We start from the raw sequence: 22,886 nt of genomic DNA, 5'->3' as shown, positions 1-22,886 counted from the left end.
AAGTGTAAGAATCTTCAACCTCGGTATGGTTTAGAAAAGAGTAGGATTTATATTCCTCCACCACACTGCCCTTTCTTGCAGGGATCTTGCTGCTGTAGCTGATCACTCTCCTGAGCCCAGTGCTAAGAAGGAGGATCCTTCTAACGCCTCTTCTTCCCAGTCTTCTCTCTCTGATCACTCATCACCACCACCATTCCTGGAGCTCTGAGACTTCTTCCCTTGGGGGTTCCCCTCCCACCATTCCTCTGCATCCAACCCGTCTGTGACACACTTAGACTGCCTGGCACCTTCATTATACACCTTTAGGCGCCAGGCAAAAATGTTCCTTTTTAGCCAGACCCTTGGTTGATAGGATTGACACCCTTTTAAAATGTGGTGGTTTTTTTTTGGGGGGGGGTTATTGGGTTGTAGCTGCTTTTATTTTATGCATTTTGTGGTTTCATATTTTATTCTGTGAACTGCCCTGAGACCTGTGGATATTGTTTAGTCGTTTAGTCGTGTCCGACTCTTCCTGACCCCATGGACCAGAGCACGCCAGGCACTCATGTTGGCCACTTCGAGAACACTGTCCCACCATCTCGTCCTCTGTCATCCCCTTCTCCTTGTGCCCTCCATCTTTCCCAGCATCAGGGTCTTTTCCAAGGAGCCTGCGCTCACCTATTGATGTCTTCCTCTGAACTTTAATTGAAAATGTGGAAAGCCAGGGAATGCTAGCTGTCAGGCAACTGAGGCTGGTGCACTTGCTGTTATTTCTTTAAAACAGAAAACACTTCATTTTGAAAAGTTGTTGTTGTTTAGTCGTTTAGTCGTATCCGACTCTTCGTGACCCCATGGACCAGAGCACGCCAGGCACTCCTGTCTTCCACTGCCTCCCGCAGTTTGGTCAGACTCATGTTTGTAGCTTCAAGAACACTGTCCCACCATCTCGTCCTCCGTCGTCCCCTTCTCCTTGTGCCCTCCATCTTTCCCAACATCAGGGTCTTTTCCAGGGAGTCTTCTCTTCTCATGAGGTGGCCAAAGTCTTGGAGCCTCAGCTTCAGGATCTGTCCTTCCAGGGAGCACTCAGGGCTGGTTTCCTTCAGAATGGAGAGGTTGGATCTTCTTGCAGTCCATGGGACTCTCCAGCACCAGAATTCACCTGTGGATATAGGACGGTATATAAATTCAATCAATCAATCAATCAATCAATTAAATATTGAGAACTACAATTTTATTTTTTAAAAGATGGCAGCGCTCAAAAAGCCACCATTAGCTGACCTTAAAGTACCCACCCATGATCAAAGAAACTTCAGAGCGACTGCAATATGAGCTTGCAGTTCCTCCCGAGTTCCCTGCTGCCACCTGGGAGCTGAATCAGGCCCGCTTGGGGTGCCCTCTCCCCCCGCCCTGGCGCTTCTCCCCGTCCCGGAGGCGGCCGGCTCTGGCGCTCTGCCCGTGGGAAGCGGCGGCGGCGGCGGCGGGAGGAGCCTGGGCCGCCCCGGGGGCCGAGCGCCCTTCCTGGTCGGCGCGGGGCGGGGCGGGCCGGGCCGGGCTGCGTCTGGCGTTCCCGGAGGTTCCGCCGGCCGCCTCTCTCTCTCTCTCGCCGGCCATGGCTCTGGAGCGCTGGGCCGAGGCGCTGTCCTTCGGCGCCTTCCAAAGGGGGCTGCCCCGGGGAGCTGCCTACGGCTACGGCGGGGAGAGCCCCGAGGGGCTGCGCCGGAGGGAGCTCGCTCGCCTGCGAGGTAAGCCGAGTCCCGCGCTCGGGACCCCCAGCCTCGCCCGGCCCCGCGAGCCGCCCTCGCGGTAGAGGAAGGCGGGGAGACTGGCCCGGGCTGCCGACTTTCGGCGGGCGACTAACTTTCTCCTCCGGCTCCCCGACAGGCAGGCGGGCGGGCGGGCTGCAAGCTTGTCTCTCGGCGCCGGAGCCCCAGGGGCTGCTCAGCTTCGTCTCCTTTTCCCTCGGGTGCTTTGGGCGCCTCGCGGCGACGGGGAAGTTGGGTCCGCTGCGACCCAGTGAAGGCACCAGACCCTCCACTCCCAGGCTTACTTTGGAGTAAACAACAAGGGCATAGCATATGGGACAGCGGGGAAGTAATTGGTCCTGCTCTCAAATATCCAAGCGGCCGCGGAGTTTTCTCTCTTAAGCATGAAACAAAAGTGGTGTTGAAAGTAAGTACACAAGCAATAGGAAGGCAATGAAACAGTGGAGGTGGAAGCTGCCTTTGTAGATTTGTACTGAAAGATTTGTGTCCGTGGTTCCGTGGGGTATGGTGTCTGCCCTAGAAAGATTCTTTTTGGTCATTGTTTTAGTAATGTTGTAACCAAAGTTGCCTTTACAGGTTTTCACATGTTACATAGACTTTTTGAAAAAACAGCCAGCTCATACTTGAGTTTATTTATTTATTTAAATGCATAGGTAAACCACTCAATATTTTAAAAAACCTTTTAAGTGGTATCTCTAATTGGCAGAATCTTTTCCCACACCCCTCAAAAATGTTCATTTACAGAAGCATTCCAGATGCTAAAGTATATATTATAACCAGGAGCACCAGCAAGACTTTCTGAGCCCAGTTCGTTGCACGTGGATTGGGCCCTCTGCTGCACTCCTAAGCAAAAAACAATCAGAACCCGCATAATGCAAATCTATTATGTTGTATTACACATGTAATATAATGTCTACCAGGCAGAATACCAACAGGTGAAGCTTTCTCCATAACTGCAGTTCCATGCTAGAAAAGATTTACCCTGTATAATTTCTGCGTCCTACATAACTTTTAAAGGTGACGAGAGTCCTGCTGTACTTCAATGTCAACTTTAAAGCATGCAAAAGAGTTCAAGTTTCCTAAGTTGTACATGAGCTATGCTACAGTCTGTAGTCTTTCTTTCATCAGACCAGGTATTGCACTTCCAATGAATGGGGGTCGGAAGTGATTTAAGCTTTATAGAAGTTCTGTTCAGATGCACATGCTTTGCATAAATCAAAATTCAGTGTTAAAAAGTGAACAACATATTCATTTGTTATGGGTACTCATTAACATTTTATTTGTTTCTTAAAATTCTATACTGCTCTTCATCCGATGATCACAGGGCAGTTTGCAATATCAAAACACAAAAATACATACTATAATGACAAATAAAATAATACCCCCCCCCAAGTTTAAAAGGCCATAGATGGTTTAATTAGCCAAAGGCCTGGGAAAAGAAAAATGTTTTCACCTGGTGCCAAATATATGTAATGAAATCGTAAGGCAAGACTCCCTGGAGAGAGAATTCTACAAACAGGGAGCCACCATAGAAAAGGCCCTCTTGTGTTGCTTTCCTCTAGACCTCGTGGACCAGCCACATGAAGAAGGGCCTCAGATGGGTCCGTCCTTGAGGTATTGCGGTCTTCAGCCATAATATATCATCATAACGGTAGCATTTATTCATTTTTGTGAAGGATTTGAAATCCCAGCCAGGAAGCTCACTGGGTGACCTTGCACAAGTTGCTGTCTCTTAGCCTAATCCACCTCACCGGGTTGTGAGGATAAAAGAAAAAGAAACTGTTCTTAACCTGAGGTACCACTTTAGCTAATGGGGCCTCCCACTGTTGCTGCGCCGCCAGAGCACAATTTCTGTTCTCATTCCACTACTGGGTTAGTGGAATCTGTAACCTGAAGCATCTGTAACCTGAACCGAGGTAACACTGTATAGGGCAGCATACAAATTTAATAAATAACAATAATAATCATCATCATCATCTAGCAAATCTAGCAAATCTAGCAAATTTGCAAATAATCTGTCAAATCTAGCAACCTTTTTCTCACAATGGCCAACCAGATGGGAGGCACGCAAGGAAGACTTGAGTGCAAGAGCAGCCTTCATAATGGCGGGCGTTTCAATAGTATTTCATAATGACTCCCTACACCCTTAAAGCTGAGGAATAAAATCATATGAGCTACATTATCATTCAAAGAAGGCTGGGTTATCATTAAAATAAAATGTGGCTGATGTGCTTCAGGCATGTTCTGAGTTGACAAGTCTGCACCATGTTACAACTGTAAGAACTCTACTTAATGCCATTAATTTATTAGATATGCTCAGAAACAAATTTAATTTCTCAAGGTGGCATCTACTCATAAAGCTTCTCCCTTAAAGGGAGTACATTCTGTTGTGTTTTGCACTCTGGCTAGGCAATGTCCTTAATTGCATTTATCAAATGAGTAAAAGAAGAGGCAAGACCATCTCTTAGAAGGGACCCATTTCTTGGGGATGAGTAGTTATTTCCATGTGCCAAGGATACTCCTCGGGTGGTTGTGGGTGTGAGTGTCTAGGAAATATGGTTGTGGGTGATTTAACAAGGTAGCACTTAGCCATTGATCACCATATACTCCATGAATTTGTCTAATCTTTTGAAGCCATCCAGTCAGTGGCCATCAATAACTCTAGGTTGCACATTCCATAGTTTAGCTACGTGCTGTTTGAAGAATGTACTTCCTTTCATTTATCCGGAATCTTCCAACATTCAGATTTGTTGGATGGCCCTAAAAGGAGAAAACATTTTCTTTATCTGCTTTTTACACACCATGCATAAATTTATACATCTTTCATGTTCCCCTCCCCTGACTTGCTTTTTCACTAAATGAAAAGGTCCTAAACGTTCGTCCTGGAAGCAGTATGCCACTGAATATGAGTTGCTTGGAAATGCAGGAGTTGAAGGAATGCTGTTGTTCTCAAGGGCTGCTTGTGGGTCGGCCACTGTAGGAAGAGTGTTAGACTAACTAGACCAGGGGTCAGCAACCTTTTTCAACCGTGGGCCGGTCCACTGTCCCTCAGACCATGTGGTGGGCCGGACTATATTTTGAAAGGAAAAAAAAGAATGAATTCCTATGCCCCACAAATAACCCAGAGATGCATTTTAAATAAAAGGACACACTCTACTCATGTAAAAACACACTGATTCCTGGACCGTCCATGGGCCGGATTGAGAAGGCGATTGGGCCACATCTGGCCCCCGGGCCTTAGGTTGCCTACCCCTGGGCTAGATGGACTTTTGGCCTTATCCAGCAGGGCTCATCTTATGTCCTTACGTGTTCTTGGGACGTTGGGAGTTGTGATCCAATATATGGATACCCACATGCACTAACCTCCTGCCCCCCACCCCCTAATCTTTAGGACTGGCCAGCCTTCCAATACTGGCTGGGGCTAATGGCAGTCATGTTACACAGTATCTGGAGGGCAACAGGTTGGCCAACGCTGCCCTAAACCAAAGGTGTGGACTTGCAGTGCTCTGTCCTCTTCCGCAAAGCTTCACCCTTTATTTCCCATAACCATCGTTTATTGTGATGTCCTTGTTGGCACCCTATGGTTAATGCTTGTCTTCTAAACCAGAATCAGAAACCATTCCAAACCCTGAATCACCAGCCATAGTTTTTTGAGTGGGACATCTCAGTATACCGGTAATTAATTATGGACAGAAATGCATGAGAAGCAAAGAGTAGGCTGGGGGAAGAGGGGGTGTGCAAGTTTGTGTTTCATTCATACTTCCCAAACCACCTGCCTTCATTGTTTGAGGTTTGATTGAATTGAACATAAGAGTCTTGTGATATCCTAAAGACTAAAATATATACGATGGAACACATTTTTATGCTTTTGTTAATCAAGACTCAGCAAGTAAAGCGACTCCCTTGATAAATTAGTTGATGCAGTACAGTATTAGCTGCTGAATCTACATTGACCCAGCAGCTTGCAGCAGGAGAATGCAAACAGGTGAAACTGTGAAGAACTTATTCATGCCTGAAGCTAGAACAGAAGCTATTTTTCTAGAAAAAGAGGTGCCAGAATTCACTATGAACACCTACCTTGTTCTCTTATAATTGCAATGGTGCCCACCTGAGGGGTGCCAGAATCAGCAGTGGCGCCCACCCTGTGGAACGCCCTCCCATCAGATGTCAAGGAAATAAACAACTATCTGATCGCAAGGACAGGCAGCCCTGTTTAGGGAAGCTTTTAATGTCTGATGTTTATCATATTATCATTATCATTACACTGGTCAACAACAAATTTGTTGTCTGCGTTTTTTCAGTTGATTTAGGACGAATCTGATGCACTGAATCCAAAAATCACATTGGTTTTGCTCAATCAGGTCAAGTTTTTGAGCTATGGCCACATCTCATTTTTTATGTTTTTGTTCACATGTACGCTTGTGTGGAGCATTTTAGAAGACGTTGGTGGGGGTAAAATGCCATGTCAAATAATTGTTTTGATTGGAAAAGATTATTTTAATGACAAGAAGTATTCAGGTCTGATAGTTCTGGGTGATTATGTCAAAAAGGGATCAGTTTGAAGTCATAAAACCTCGAAATCTTCCATAAATTGGTGCGGCTAGGATCAACAGAAAGAACCGGAACAGCCTCAAGTATCCTGATCTTCAATCAGCACGTCGTCCTGTAGCTCATTGTGATGAAATTCCAGTGCCTATCTTCGGAGAACTTCCTGACATTAGTGACGAAGATGCCTCCAGTGTTGAAGGACATGAAGAAGAAGAAGTGGTTCTTGAAGATGATGCTCCACATCCATTTTCCCAAAAGGAGTTGAATGATCTAGTTTGCGACCTCAGCTTGTCAAAGGACTCTGCCAAACTGTTGGCATCCAGATTGAAGGAAAAAAACCTCCTCTCTGACAGTGCTCGCATCAGCTTCTTCCGCAACAGGCATCAAGAGTACCTCCGTTTTTTCTCGGAAGAGAAGGACTTGGTGTACTGTGCAGATATTGCACAGCTTCTGCTCAAGCTTGGAGTGCCACAGTACGAACCCAAAGATTGGAGACTGTTCATTGACAGCAGCAAGCGATCACTGAAATGTGTTCTACTACACAACGGCAACCAGTTTGCCCCTATACCCCTGGCTCACTCGAGTACACTGAAGGAGAACTATGAAGCGGTGAAGTATGTGCTGGAGAAAATTGGTTATGATCAGCATAAGTGGTTTATTTGTGTTGACCTGAAGATGGTGAACTTTTTGTTGGGACAACAGACTGGCTTCACCAAGTACCCATGTTTTCTGTGCATGTGGCATTACACAAAGAAGGACTGGCCTGTGCGGGAGGAATTGGTGCCTTGCAGAAAAAGGAACATCATCAATGACCCTCTGGTGGACAGAGACAGAAAACTCTTCCCACCGCTGCACATCAAGCTCGGCTTAATCAAGCAGTTCACCAAGGCTCTGGACAAGGATGGTGACTGCTTCACTTACTTGTGCCAGGCTTTTCCAGGATTGACCATGGAAAAGTTGAAAGCTGGCATCTTTGACGGTCCTCAGATCCGTCAGCTCATCAGAGATCCAGAGTTCGGAAACTCAATGAACGAAGTGGAACTGGAAGCGTGGAAGGCATTTGTTCTGGTAGTGAAGAACTTTCTTGGCAACAATAAGGCCAGAAACTACACAGAACTTGTCAACAACATGCTGCCTGCTTTTAGAAACCTGGGCTGCAACATGAGCGTCAAGATGCACTACCTATTTTCACATATGGACCGGTTTCCTGAGAACTGGGTTCAATGAGTGACGAGCAGGGGGAGAGATTCCATCAGGACATGAAAGAGATGGAGACCGGGTATCAGGGTCGCTGGGATGCAATCATGATGGCTGACTACTGGTGGACTCTGAAGAGAGACCTCCCTGCCGCTGAGCATTCCAGGAGTTCCAAGAAACGGAAGTTCAAGCCCTGAAGTTTGAAAAATGGTGAAGCAACATGCAATTTACGTGTACTTACCTTTATCAATGCCCACCATTCAGTTTACAGTAAACCTGACCTGATGGAGAGAAACGGATGCCATTTCCTGATTCAGCAGTGCAAAAATACCCTAAATCAGTTGTAGAAATCTAGACAACATTCAAAAAGTAAAAAATTGTTACTCAGTGTTATCATTATCATTATTATCATCAATTCTGTTGGGAGCCACTCAGAGTGGCTGGAGAAACCAGCCCGAGGGGTGGGCTATAAATAAATAAATAAATTATTATTATTATTATTATTATTATTATTAAGTTCCAGCTATGTTCCCTATGTTTTTAGCTGCTCTTGTTTTTATCTGTAAGGTGCCTTAAGTCCCTGTCAGGAAAAAAATGAGGGGTATAAATATCTATATAATGCTACTACTAATAATCCCTTCTGGATCAGACCAAGGGCCTGTGGTGGCCAGCGAGACAGACCTGCTCCCACTGATCCTCAAGGTATTGCTGCTGCCCATTGGAGTGATAGAAACAGTTCTAAAGTGTGTTTCTAGAGCAAGATGGCTGTAACTGTGACCTCATTGTTAACGGTGGCTATGGCAGTTGTACCAGTGACATCATGAAAGTAGACTTACAACATCTAGTTTTCTCCTTTGCTTAGTTATAGAAAAGTGTCTGATTACTTATTTATTTTTATTATTTATAATTTTAATGTCTATTACATCTTTCAGTAAATGTGTTACAGTTTGTTTTGAGTAGCCTCTTGGGGAAATGGCAGTCCAATCCATTTTCTGATTGAAGTCACCTCAGGGTTCCATGGCACACTGGTTGAAAACCGAGGCCTTACACCTATGGTCGCCCCTTCCCCATCATTGGTAGCTAATAATATGAAGTGGAGTGTTGAAATGCAAAATGTTATGACATCACAAACATAGCATGAGTGTATCTGTACATTTTGAATGCAGTTGCTATAAATTCTCACAGATTTTTGTGCTTTGGGAAGAATTTAATTTCTTGTATGAACCAACTTCCACTTAAATTGAGTGTTCTAAATTACTTCCAGCATGCTTTTTTGTCATCATAGACTCCATTCTATTCTAGCAGAGACATTTATTTTGGCATTTTGGGTGACAGAGTAGTTAACAACACTCGTTTGTTTGAAATCAAACCTTATTATGTCTTCTTAGCAAGAAAATATTATAAATTACTTCCTAAACAAGCCTGCTTTTATAGTTTAGGAAGATTGCCAGAACTGTGTTTCAATATGCAAGTCTTCACATGCAGTTAGAATCGAAAACAAACCACTTCCATCTAAGGAAGTTGTACTCACCTTTTCAATTTAAGTTGTCCTGTACACATATGTTGTCTTCTACACATATGTTCAGATCAAATTGGTGTGCATGGTTCACTTTTACACGCTCTAAAACTAGATGTTTTCAAGTGCAAAAGTAAGAACAGCCTCTGCCCCACTTGTTCCTGTCTGGGCATGCCTCCTGTGAGCAAGTGATTCTGTTTACAGTGGGAGTGACTGAATTCTCAGCCAATCTCTCTACTGACTGCTTCATGTGCACTGAGAAATAAATAACATCATTAGTGACTACTGTGATCCTAAAGTGGGGGGAGCCAACGGTCCCCCTCCAGATGTTTTGCACCACAATTCCCATCTGCTCCAGCCGATATAGATAAATGGTCAAGGATAATGGGAGTTGTAGTCCACAATATTTGACGGTGCCACACTGGCCTCCTCTGCCCTAAAGTGCCCACTAAGGCCAGGTAGTCTCCTTTCTGAGAGGGTGTCTTGAGAGTACATGAGCCATTCATCATTTATTTCCCATATTACACTGAGCAGCAGGGGCATCACGACCTGTTTTGCCATGCCACCGCAGTGTCCTTTATCTAGGTTGCATGGCAGCGCCCACAAAGTGGCAGCAACAATGGCAGCTTCTGGCGAGATCTTGCTGCTGGCGGTGGGATGCCCCTGGGGGGTGCTGCTTCTTGGGCTTTTGCCACCCGAGGCAGCTGCCTCACCCTGTCCCGTGGATGGCCCAGCCCTGCTCAGCAGTTGTCTTCTGGCACAGAGCTTGGGAATGCTAACCTAATGACTAAAACAAACTCAGATATGTAGATAGGGTGGTAAAGGTGAAGGTAAAGGGACCTCTGACCATTAGGTCCAGTCGTGGCCGACTCTGGGGTTGCGGTGCTCATCTCGCTTTACTGGCCAAGGGAACTGGCGTCATGTGGCCAGCATGACTAAACTGCTTCTGGCGAACCATAACAGTGCACGGAAACTTCCCACTGGAGCGGTACCTATTTATCTACTTGCACTTTGACGTGCTTTCGAACTGCTAGGTTGGCAGGAGCAGGGGCCGAGCAATGGGAGCTCACCCCATCACAGGGATTCGAACTGTCGACCTTCTGATCAGCAAGTCCTAGACTCTGTGGTTTAACCCACAGCGCCTCCTGCGTCCTTGATAGGGTGGTAGTGTAGACTTAAATATTAAATTTAAAAACCCATTAGCAATTTCTTGGTACTACTGAAGGGATAGCAATGGGAAGAGTTAAACATTTGTACAATATCAGCCCTGGGGTGCTGGTATGTTAATCTTATTGTCCTCAGGACAAGGAACTGGAGACTCTTAGACTATATATTGAATTCCTGCTGATGTTCAAAAGGAGACAGAAACATGATCTTGGTTATCAGCACAAACTTAATACTGTAGTTTATGATTTACTGTGGTAGAAATCACATCAGTATAGAGAAAAAGCACAGGTCTCTAGGCTGTTGGATGAATGCTCTGTACTTTGAATTAAGCCTGAAGTGGGTAAATTCCTCCCACATCACTATGGTGTGAACTGGATGACCCTACATGCCAGTCAAAGTCCACATTGTGCCATGCAACTGTTGCTCTTACGTTCAGGATCAGTAGTTTGTATGGCCCTCGGGGTGATGTGGATGACAGCATTGCATCCAGCTGTTGGGGTATAGGACAGGTCCCTATCTGAGAATGTGCAGAACTCCATGTCAAAATCTTTGGAAATAAGTGCTTTTAACACAGGCTGAATTTAGTTATAATGCCAATCTATAGTTTAGAACCCAAATCATGGTCTTAGTTTCCTTAGAGTACATGAACACCATGTTTTAGAGCTATGTGTCTTTTTGTTTTCCATATTTTTGGAACAACTATGACTTGTCAGTTGAGAGAATGGCTGGTGTGTTGAATCTGGCTGTAATCAGCAAAGCTGTTCAATGACATGAATATTGGAAGCCATATTGTACAGTGGTCCCTCGGGTTACGTACCTCTCTGGATACATAATCTTCGGGCTGTGAAAGCGGCAAACCTGGAAGTATTTTTCTGGGTTTCGCTGCTTGGGCAAAAGCCAACTTTATTATGAAATCTTCTTTTTTTATTATTTTTTTAAAATTTTTTTTATTAAAAGTTTTGTTAATACAGTAGAGAAAAGACAGAATAAACAGATAATAGACAGAAAAAAGAACAAACATAAAATTTAACATCTTGTAATACCCATCTTTTCTTCATCTTTTAGACTTCCTCACATCTCCCACTCTTGCGTTCCAAATTATAAAACTTTAACAAGCAACTTATCACCTTGTTTCAATTCTTATTATGCACATTTCCAATGTTTTGTCCCTAACTTTGAATACTTTTATCTAGGTCTTACATACCTAACTTTAACACAATGTCTATTCAAAATTTGTTTTTCTCATAAAATTCACTCATTCTCATAATCTTATCTACTAACTTTATGGGCCCTGTTATTTTCAAATCTCTCATCCTTCTTAGCACTCATACAGTTTACAACGTTTTTGTAGATAGTCCTTAAATTTCTTCCAGTCCTCTTCCACGGCTTCCTCTCTCAGGTCTCGGATTCTGCCGGTCATTTCTGCAAGCTCCATGTAGTCCATCAGTTGCATCTGCCATTCTTCCAGCGTGGGCAAATCTTGAGTTTTCCAATACTTAGCAACGAGTATCCTTGCTGCTGTTGTTGCATACATAAATAATGTTCGATCATTCTTTAACACCTTCTGGCCGACAATGCCCAAAAGGAAGGCCTCTGGTTTCTTGGGAAAGGTATACTTAAATACCTTTTTCAGCTCATTATATATCATTTCCCAGAAGGCCTTAACCTTAGGGCAAGTCCACCAGAGGTGAAAGAACGTTCCTTCAGTTTCCTTACATTTCCAACACTTATTATCTGACAAGTGATATATTTTTGCTAGCTTGACTGGGGTCATGTACCACCTATATATCATTTTCATAATATTTTCTTTCAAGGCATTACATGCCGTAAACTTCATACCGGTGGTCCATAACTTTTCCCAGTCAGCAAACATGATATTATACCCAATGTCCTGTGCCCACTTTATCATAGCTGATTTAACCGTTTCATCCTGTGTATTCCACCTCAGCAGCAAGTTATACATTCTTGAAAGTAATTTAGTCTTAGGTTCTAACAGTTCTGTTTCCAATTTCGATTTTTCCACCTGGAATCCTAACTTTTTGTCCAATTTAAAAGCCTCTTTAATCTGAGCATAATGTAGCCAATCTCACACTTTGTCTTTTAGTTTCTCCATACTCTGCAATCTCCAGTTATCTCCATCTCTTTCTAATATTTCCCAATACTTTGGCCATTTGACCTCCATGTTGGGTCTTTTCACTGCTTTAGCTTCCATAGGTAATAGCCACCTCGGGGTCTTATTTTCTAATAAGTCTTTATATTTTGTCCAGACATTAAACACTGCTTTCCTTACAATATGGTTCTTGAAATTCTTGTGAATCTTAACCTTGTCATACCACAAATATGCATGCCATCCAAAAGCATTATTAAATCCTTCCAAATCTAAAACATCAGTGTTTTCAAGAAGCAGCCAATCTTTCAGCCAGCAAAAAGCTGCTGATTCATAGTACAACCTTAAGTCTGGCAGGGCAAACCCCCCTCTTTCTTTAGCATCAGTTAGTATTTTAAACTTAATTCTGGGCTTTTTGCCTTGCCAGATAAATTTAGAGATATCTCTTTGCCACTTCCGGAAACACTCCATTTTGTCCACAATCTGTAAAGTCTGAAAAAGAAACAGCATCCTTGGCAATACATTCATTTTTATAGCAGCAATTCTTTTTTTTTTATAATAATTTTTATTAGTTTTCCAATTTTAAAACAAAACAACCACAACAACATAAAAACATCGACAAATACAAACAAACACACAAATATAAGTTCTTAACCTCATTTTCATAAGCCTCCTTTCTCGGACTTCCCCATACCTCACCCTTTTTGCATCCTTATTTTACAATTTTTCAGCAACCATTTTAGCCAATTAAATTTAAATTTGTTATCTTTCTCAATTTCACCTTAAATCATCAAACATTTTCAGCTGTAATTCTGCATCTTCCTTCCCCTTGGCATTTTATCACTCATCAATATTGTAACAGTTCTTAAGATAAGCTTTGAACTTCTTCCAGTCTTCCTCCACCGTCTCTTTCTCTTGGTCGCGGATTCTGCCTGTCATTTCTGCCAATCCCATAAAGTCAATCACTTTCGTCTGCCATTCTTCCAGTGTGGGGAGTTCTTGTGTCTTCCAATATTTATAGCAGCAATTCGGCCCAACAAGGAAAGTTTCAGTCTTAACCAACTTTCTAAATCCCTCTTGATTTCTGACCAGCACTTTTCATAATTGTCCTTAAATAGACTCAGATTCTTTGCTGTTATGTTCACCCCTAGGTATTTTACTTTTTTAACCACATTTAACTCTGTTTCTTTCTGAAACCTCTCTGACTCAGAAGTTGTCAAATTTTTTTCCAGTACCTTAGTTTTTTGTTTATTTAGTTTAAATCCCGCCACCCGACCAAAGTCTTGAATCAATTGTAATGCCCTTTTTGTACTAGATTCTGGCTCCTGTAAAGTCAAAACTAGGTCATCTGCAAATGCTTTAAGTTTGTACTGTTTCGCTCCAACCTGGATTCCTTCCACCAACCGGTCCCCTCTGATCATATTAAGGAGCACCTCCAGGACCGAGATAAATAACAGAGGGGAAATAGGGCAACCTTGTCGTGTTCCTTTTTCAATTTTAAACTCTTCTGTCACCACATTGTTAACTATCAGTTTGGCCTTTTGTTCTGAATAGATTGCATCTATCCCATTTTCAAATCCCCGTCCCACTCCCATCCCTTCCAAGTTTTTCTTCATAAACTTCCAAGAAATATTGTCAAAGGCCTTCTCCGCATCTATAAATATTAGCACTGCTCTTGTATTAATATTTGTTTGCAGAAGTTCTAAAATGTCAATAATAGTCCTTGTGTTAGCAAACAAATGTCTTCCTGGGAGAAAGCCTGCCTGGTCTTTATGGATCACATCACTCAAAACCTTTTTAAATCTGTTTGCTAGAATGTCTGCAAAAATTTTGTAATCCACATTAAGAAGGGAAATGGGGCGGTAGTTCTTAAGTTGTGTCTTTTCCAATTCTGATTTAGGTATCAATGTGATGAAAGCTTCTTTCCACGTTTCCGGTGCTTTCTTCCCCTCCATAATCTCATTGCAAACCTCCATTAGTGGGTGTATCAAATAATCTTTCAATGTCTTATAATATTTGGAGGTAAGCCCGTCAGGCCCTGGGGATTTGCCCAGTTGCATGTTCTGAATGGCAACTTCAATCTCTTGTGGTGTTATTTTACAGTTCAGGATTGATCTGTTTTCTTGAGACAACCTTGGTAGTCCATTCTTTATCAAAAATTGTTCTATCTCCGCCTCATCTTGCGGCCCTTGAGTATATAGTTGTTTAAAGTATCTCTGGAAGCACTTCCTGATATCCACAGGGTTCTGAATATTTCTTCCTTCGATCTCTAAATTAGTAATCGTATTTAATTTTTGTCTCTTTTTCAACTGCCATGCTAGCAGTTTTCCACATTTATTTGCCGAATCAAATGATCTTTGTTTCATCAACTTAACTTTCCACTCCACTTCCTGATTTATCAATTTGGAGTATTGTGCTTGGTGAAATTTGATTTCTTTCAAGATCTCCTTTGACTTCAGTTTCACTCTTAGCTTCTTCTCACAATCTTTAATTTTCTCCAAAATCTTATCTTTTTTCTCATTTTGAGCTCTTTTCTTTACAGCGTTCTGTTGTATCAGAAACCCCCTCATAACCGCCTTACTTGCATCCCAGATGATTCTTTTTTCCACCGTAGTGTTCAAATTTATCTCAAAATAGTCCTTCAAAGCTCTTTGGGCCTTTTTGGTAATCTCCTGATCTCTGAACAAGTTGTCATTCATCTTCCATCTAAAGGAGCCGGTTGGGATTAATCTCATGTCCATCTTTACAGCGTTATGGTCGGAGCAGGTCTTTGGGCAGATTTCCACCTTTCTCGTCTTTGGTGCCAGACCTCTAGTTATCCATATTTGGTCGATTCTTGTCCATGTCAGTTGGGCTTCAGAAAAGAATGTTCCCTCTCTTCCCAGGGGGTTCTTTGTCCTCCAAATGTCAATCAAGTCCATATTGTCAGTCAGTTCAAAAAAAGTTTTAGGTAGTCTGCCATCTTTTGTCACATTTAGGCTTTGAGACTTGTCCATGTTGGTTGATGCCACTCCGTTCATATCTCCCATCATAATAATGTTGTCATAATCCAGATAGTCCAGCATTATCTCATGCAGCTTCTTATAAAATTCCGATTTCCCCTCATTTGGTGCGTAAATTCCCAATATCAAAAACTTTTCTCCCTGATTCTGTATCTCAATAGCCAAAATTCTTCCTTGATCATCTTTAAATAGAAATTTTGGTGACAGGCTCTCCTTTGCATATATCACCACTCCTCTTTTCTTAACTCGGTCCGAAGAGATAAATTCTTGGCCTAATCTTTTGTTTATTAACACTTTTCTATGGAGCCTAGTCACGTGCGTTTCTTGCAAGCAAATAATGTCCAATTGTTCTTTTCTCAGTATGTGAAAAATTCTCCTCCTCTTTTCCGGGGAATTACAGCCATTAATGTTCCAACTCAGAAGTTGCAGAGACATCCTGAACAAATCTGTTATTCCTCTAGAGGTGGTATCTTTTCCGGTTCTTCAGATCCCGAAGGTGCAGGTGCAGTTGGTGGTCCAGACCCTGGAGGTCCTTCAATCCCTTTCTGAAGGTCCTCTCCGTAGGCCCTCAAAAATTTGTCTTTGTCCTCAGCTGTTTTAATTTTAACCTTCCCTCTAAAGGTAAAGGATAATCCTTGGGGAAATTCCCACCTAAAAGCAATTGAGTTACTCCTCAACAATTTTGCTAATTCAGTATAGGTGGATCTAAGGTCCAAGAGTTGTTTCGGAATGTCTTTGTAAATTTCGACTCTTTTGTCCGAAATATCCAGTGACTTTACATAGTGTAGGCCTAGTATTTTGTCTCTTTCCTCCTTCGATCTCAAAGTAATCAAATAGTCTCTGGGCTTATCTTTCCTTGCTACTCTTCCAAGTCTAAAAGCAGTCACAATCTTAAAATCCTTTTCTTCCTCCAAAGGCCAAAACTTGGAAAATTCTTTTGTCAGGAATTCAATTAAATTCCCTTGTTCAAGTTCTGGTATCGACCTCAGTCTCAAATTATTTTCCCGATTCCGCAATTCAATCATAGACAAATACGCCTGCTGTTCACCAACCAATTTTTGCAGTGGTCTTACCTCTTGTTCTAATTCTTCAACTTTTTGGCTGGCTTCCTCAGCCAATTTGCGGTTTTCTGCAGTGGTCTCAAATAACCTTCCAATTGATTGAGTGTTCAAAGCAACTTGTTCAGTTAATTTATTTACACTGGCTGTGTTTTGATCAAGCTTAGCCGACTGTTCATCCACTTTCTTGTCCAAAGCTTCCAGTTTTTCAAAAATTTTCTCTAATATTGAACCAGTTCCTCCTGCAGCCATATCTTCTTGCTGTAGTTGCTCAGTTTCTTCTTCCTCTGGCAGCAAAACAGTAGGAACAGATGATCTGCGCGGCTGTGAAGTTAAAGTTAGAGTTGTTTGTCTAGCTTTCGCTTTAGCCGCTCTTGTTTTCCCAACGCCACTCATTCCAGTTTTGTCTATAAGTCAAGGTCAAGCTAAGTTGTTCCCATGGGAATCCAGCAGCCCAACAGATAAACAGTCAAGTAGGAGGAAAGGAAAGAGAAAGTAAAGTCACTTGCAACTGTAAAACCAAAGTCCTCTAGAGGGAGTTCGAATATGTCTTGAGGGCGAAAGCTAATTTGTTAAAATTCAGTTAATTTCCAAGGAACCTTCAATTTTTCCTGTAGTTGACAGAGTTGGTTTAAAAAGCACTACAGTTTCTCTAACAAGTGCCAGAAAAGATGTTTCAGTGTAGCAAATCCACAGAAACTCAGGTTGTAACAGCCCAAAATTACAAAGTATCAAATTCTGCAGTCTGACAGATCTGTTGATCAGGCAGCCCAACTACCTGGGTTTCTCAGTAAATTGTAATTCCAAAGGAAGAGGTAAAACACAGTTCATTTAAAAAGTAAGTCACTTTAAAGAAGTTAAGTCCTGAATTTATACAAATGCAGCTTCAATGGATGCACAGATTAGTTGTTTTAAACGCCTCTTCAAAGGCTCCAAGCATCAAAGTCCTTTGCTTTTGATCTTTAGCAGAAGCGGAAGACGGACTTCCTGTTTTGCGTCTCCCGCTTTTAGCCGAATTTATAACAATTTAGTTCCAATTCATACTATTTTTTCTTACTCACGGGTTGTTGCTTTTTCAAAGTCCAATATTTTCAGGGAAAAAGGTCAGCGCTCACCGACAGCAGCTATGCGGCTTCACTCCCCAGAAATAGCGATCGACTCACAGCGCCGCGATACCCCCTCCACGGTCAAAGGCTCCTTACGGGGTCCCTTCTCGGTTTCAGGGGACGCTTCTGGCGCCCGTCGAGTCCCACGGCCACAGGCTCTTGCTGCCTGTGGTTTTTCAGTGCGGGTCTCCGCTTCGCCGTAGCGGACGACCCGTTTCTGCGGAGCTTCCTCCTCACAGCGCGAGGAGGACCGCCATTGCCGTTCGCCTCGCCTCCGGAAGTCTTTATTATGAAATCTTCTGACCTGTCTTGGGAATAGAGTGGATCCTAAGAATACCCAAGCCACCTCTGGGTATAGAAAGCAGCTCTTTATTACAAGTCTCACATTACACTTCCTGGTATTACCTGAGTGGTATTGCCTGGATAACTATAGTAGTGAGCTTCTTTAAAAAATAATAAAATTTCGTTTCAAGTGATTTTATTCTGCACTGACTGAAAAGATATTTTGAAAATTCCTTGATTTTCAGATTTCCAGCTTTTATAGCATGGTAGTTCAGTGAGTGATGCATTTTTGCCTGTTTCATTGTAGGAATTACATACCTTGACCACGCAGGCACAGCACTCTTCCCACAGAGTTTACTAAAAGCCTTCACTGATGACCTCAATGAAAATGTTTACGGTAAGGAGAAATCAAGCAGGTGGGGTAAATCTTTTCTCTCTCTCTTTGGCATTGTTAAAGTTTCCAGAATTTAAAGCTGGGCTGAAATTTGCGACCTCTTGGCATGGTTCCATTCATTGCCAGCAAAAGTGGGGAGTATTTTTTGTAGCCTTTGCAAAGCTGGCAAAAAATCTATGGGATTGATTGATATCAATGCAGTGCACTGCCATAATCCACTAACTGTGGCTTAATAGTAATGGCTTTCACATGTATTCAACTGATGTGGGTTTCAGTTGCAACGAAACTTCTTTTAGAATTGTAATTATTTTCACAAAATCTCTTTATAGGAAGCTGCTTGCTTGTTAACTAGTTGCTTTGGAAAACTGTTGTAAAGAGCTTCAAGGCACAGCAGTGGAATATAAAATGAATGTTATATTTAATCACATTTATAGGAGTTTTTTGAGGCCGTGTTTGACAAAAAGATGAAATGTCTTGTTTATGAGTCATAAACGTCTCTCTTGCCTCTTAGGGAACCCTCACAGCCAGAATATCAGCAGCAAATTGACATATGACACAATTGAACAAGTCCGATACAGGTAGAGTGGTCTTCATTTTATAAACCCGATGTTGTATTTCACATTTGCCTTGGGTCTTTAGTTTCACTATAACCACTTCTGTTGTCATTTATTGTATTGCCTCACTGCTAGAAATGCCAAGTTTCAAAGTATCATTAAGAGTGTGTGTGTGTGTGTCTATTACTGTATTTTAAGAAGTTGTAATTTATTGTATTTCATAGTATCATAGATTTGTAGAGTTGGAAGATACCCCAAGGGTCATCTAGTCCAACCCCTTGCAATGCAGGAATCTCAGCTAGAGCATCCATGACAGATGGCCATCTAATCTCTGCTTAAAAACCTCCAATTAGGTACAGACCACAACCTCATGAGGGAGTACATTCCGCTATCTAACAGCTCTTACTGTCAGAAAGTTCTTTCTGATGTTTAGTTGGTATCTCCTTCCTTGTAACTTGAATCCATTGGTTCGTGTCATAACCTCCTGAGGGGGAGAAAACAAATTTGTTCCATGAGACAGCCCTTCAGATATTTGAAGACGGCCATCATATCTCCTCTCAGTCTCCCCTTTTCCAGGCTAAACATACCCAGCTCCTTCAACTGTTCCTCATAAGGCTTGGTTTCCAGACCCTTGATCATTTTTCACCCACCTCTGCACACATTCCAGCTTGTCAATATACTTCTTAAATTGTGACATCCAGAACTGGACACAGTATTCCAGGTGTGGGCCACACCTTTATTTTAATTTTAATTTTTTTTTTTGTAAACTGCCCTGGAAACTTTGCTGCGGGGCAGCATGTACATATATTGAATTGTAAAAGTGGTAAATTAAGCTTACCCAAAGCCGATCACTGTTACGATAGAAATGAGTGGATATGATGTTCATTTCAAATAGCTCAGTTTCATGTATGTGTGTGATTTTTAGCCTCTGCTTAGATCACCTATATCTCCTCCTCCCTTTCTGGTATAAACTGAGGGCCAAACGGGGCATGAAATGACACGTACTGTAAATAGGAATGGAAGAGAATTTTGCTTGGTCTGCAGATTAAAGCAAAGTGACCTAATTTGCTGTTCCTGGACTTGTACATGGATTAGAAAGCAGGTAACAATCACATTCTCTAAGTTTTACAATGCAGTTTTGGTTCAAAACCATATAAAATTGTACAAATATATATATTTTAGAAGGAAATGAAGAGAAAAGCAAACAAATAGCTCAGGCAGTAGAGCGTGAGACTCTTAATCTCAGGATTGTGGGTTTCAACCCCACATTGGACTAGATGACCCTTGGGTACCTTCCAGTTCTACAATTCTATGAGTCTATAAAATGTGCATTTGGGGGGGTATACATACAGTTCATATGTGGGTTTGTTTTTTTGGTATGGCTTCTTTAAAAAATGAAACCTGTAGAAAATGGGACAGATGCAAAATGGATGGAACAGAAATAGGCTGATCCATCCACTCCTATCAGTGCACCGTTTCCAAACAATTTTTGTTTTTACTTTAAAGTTCTCATCCCAACTTGCCTCTAGTTGCCAACTAGAACAGTCCTTTTACCCATTCCCATATATTTTTGCTTCAAAGTTAAGTCTCTCTAAACTCAGCAGAACTTTTTTTAGGAAACATTCTTGGAAGCAGAGCCAAAACATATTAAGTAGCAAAAAAGATTGATTAACGTTGGTGCCCTATTTTCCTAGAAGTCATTGCTGGTTTTGAGATGACTCTTCTATATTGAAATTTCCCTGGTTTTCCTCTGAATTGTTAGCAAAGTCTGTCTCAAAACAGTGTTGTAACTGGTAAAATACATGAAAATCTCATTTGACCTTTAGTATGCAGTAAGAAACATCTGATGCAGTACCTGCTTAGTATTGATTTGTCCTTTTGAAAGGTCACTAACTGGAGACTGTTCAGATGAATGAAACTAGAGCACTCTCCTGTGCTCAGTGCATCTGTTTAAAAGCCCAGAGTCAAAGTTTTGATGGACTGAATTGCTTGTGCTTGTTTAGAGATCTTTTGTTGTTTAGTCGTTTAGTCGTGTCCGACTCTTCGTGGATTAATTCCCTGATCCCATATTTCAATGCAACATATTTGTGTAAACAAATCAGATGCTGCAGAGCATAAGTCAGAACCGCTGGTACAATGCAGTCTCTCTCATCTGGACTTTCACTACATTAATGACAGAATGTGGATCTGTGAGGTGCATACTAAAAGCTAGTGTAGCAACCAGGAGAAGGAGCTGTGTGTTGGGAGGTTCTGGTTTGTTTGTTTGTTTGTTTGTTTGTTTGTTTAGAGATTTACACCCTGCCCTTCAACTCAATGTTTCTCAATGTGGCTTACAAGCTATAGGTAATTATGCACCCATCCACACCCCATAAACCTCACTCACTCTTTCTCTCAGCAGTCCTAAGTCCTCTGGCTGAAGTTCACACTTCCCTTCCATTCTGCATTTCCAGGGGGCAACTGGCAGTTGGAGACAAGTGTTCTTTTTGGCAGGGAGGGAGGGAGGAAATTCCTTGAAGCTGCTCTTTCTCTAACCAGTGGGTGTGGCCAAATTGGTCCACACCTTGTTCTTCGTAGTGTTCTAATCTCATTACAACCAGCAACTCCTAATGTGAGTGCCCAAGCCCTGCCCTTCACTTTAAGCCGGTACTTAAAGAAGCAGTGCTGTGGCTTGCAGCTGGGTACCCCAGTGTTGATGAGTGGCTCTCAGCTGTGTGCTTTGTCAGGAGCATCCCAGGAGAAAGGGAGAAAGGCCTTTAACTTCAGTGGGAGGTCAGCATCATTGCATCCCACCGACAGCTTCCTAAGGCCACTCATCGGGCTTACCTTGAGCAGTACATGGACATGTTTAGTGGCTGGGATATCCTGTGTATATTGCAAGATGTGTAATTTTTTTTTAAAGAGTTTCCATTAGTAGAGATGCAGCAAACTACTGTCTGGCATATTTAAGTTAAAACAAGCCGACTTTAAAAAAGTTCCCTTTCCTTGTAAGTCCTGAACGTTCTCCTTTTGTGTAGAGCAAAAGAAGGGACAATACAGCCATCTGGGGTGAACCAAAGCCACAACTTCATTAACTTAACACCAAATAGGTTTATAAACTGGTTGCACGTGAAACGCATTGAGATGGAATCCAACTTGGATGCTTGTCAACCAAAGCTGAGAGGGAGGGAGTGTGAGGCTGGTGGAAGTTGGATACTGCTCTCCTTTCTCACTCTTCAGCAGCAGAACTTTGACTTTCCCTCTCTAGATTGAGTGCTGTTTCCCTTAGGGCTTTTAAGGAGAGCCCTTGTATTTTGAGGATCATCCAATTTCTTCACAAAGCCCAAGTCCCCCTGGCTTGTCCAGCCCCACTGCCAAACCAAAGCAATGCCTGACTGCTCTGTAATCATGGGGGCATGTAGCTGAATGTAATTTCATGTCCCTGCAAGGTGAACAACCCTCTTGAAATAGCTTAGGTTGCCGGACCCTGAAATGAGGCACCATTCTAAGCTGCAGAGCTTTCTGAATTGTCATCTTGCATACATGAACTTCCATGGACACTTGGCCCCCTGCAATACATGTTTTACCAGGAAAAGTGAGCAGATTACCTGCATGCCTGGAAACTGCTGGGTATACCCACTGATGATGTTCCTTGCTTGGCAGGGGCCATTTCCCCCTTTCCTTTTGCAAAAGTCATTATTGCCTAACTGCACCCCAATTACATCCATTGGGTGTAACACTCTGGTAGCAGTGAAGGATGGTAAATCTGCCCAGCACTTGTCATGCTTGCCAGACTGCTGTTTAGCTGTGTGCCTTTTTCTGATATGATACTCTATTGCCTGGCCCAGTAGTGAAAACAACACTTTTATATAGAAATATAATAAAAAGCTCCTATGCCAGAAAGGTGTGAAATGTAGCTGCACTAATGGAAGCAATTTCTGATCAGTGCTAGAGCAAATATTCATTTTCATGTTTTTTGCCATCCACTATTTTGAATGGTGTTGTGAATCAGTGTGCTCTGTTGAGCCAGGTAATGCTTTGTTGTTGTTGTTTAGTTGTTTAGCCATGTCCAACTCTTCGTGACCCCTGGACCAGAGCATGCCAGGCACTCCTGTCTTCCACTGCCTCCCGCAGTTTGGTCAAACTCATGCTGGTAGCTTCGACAACACTGTCCAACCATCTCGTTCTCTGTCGTCCTCTTCTCCTTGTGCTCTCCATCTTTCCCAACATCAGGGTC

The 22,886-nt window shown here is 42.4% G+C and overlaps 1 protein-coding gene across 1 annotated transcript in view; it reads left to right on the top strand.

Moving 5' to 3' along the window:
- Positions 1-1,529: 1,529 nt before the first annotated feature.
- MOCOS (molybdenum cofactor sulfurase) overlaps positions 1,530-22,886 on the top strand; it is a 96,291-nt gene continuing 74,934 nt past the window's right edge. The window contains exons 1-3 of the mRNA XM_079949442.1: positions 1,530-1,721; positions 18,033-18,122; positions 18,631-18,697. Coding sequence (XP_079805568.1) covers positions 1,589-1,721; positions 18,033-18,122; positions 18,631-18,697 — 290 coding nt within the window. The 5' untranslated portion in view covers positions 1,530-1,588. The remainder of the gene's footprint in view (positions 1,722-18,032; positions 18,123-18,630; positions 18,698-22,886) is intronic.

Source organism: Podarcis cretensis, assembly GCF_951804945.1.
Source record: "Podarcis cretensis genome assembly, chromosome: 13".
Lineage (NCBI taxonomy): Eukaryota > Metazoa > Chordata > Lepidosauria > Squamata > Lacertidae > Podarcis > Podarcis cretensis.
Note: the sequence above shows the minus strand (reverse complement) of the source record. Positions and strands in the feature narration are given on the sequence as shown.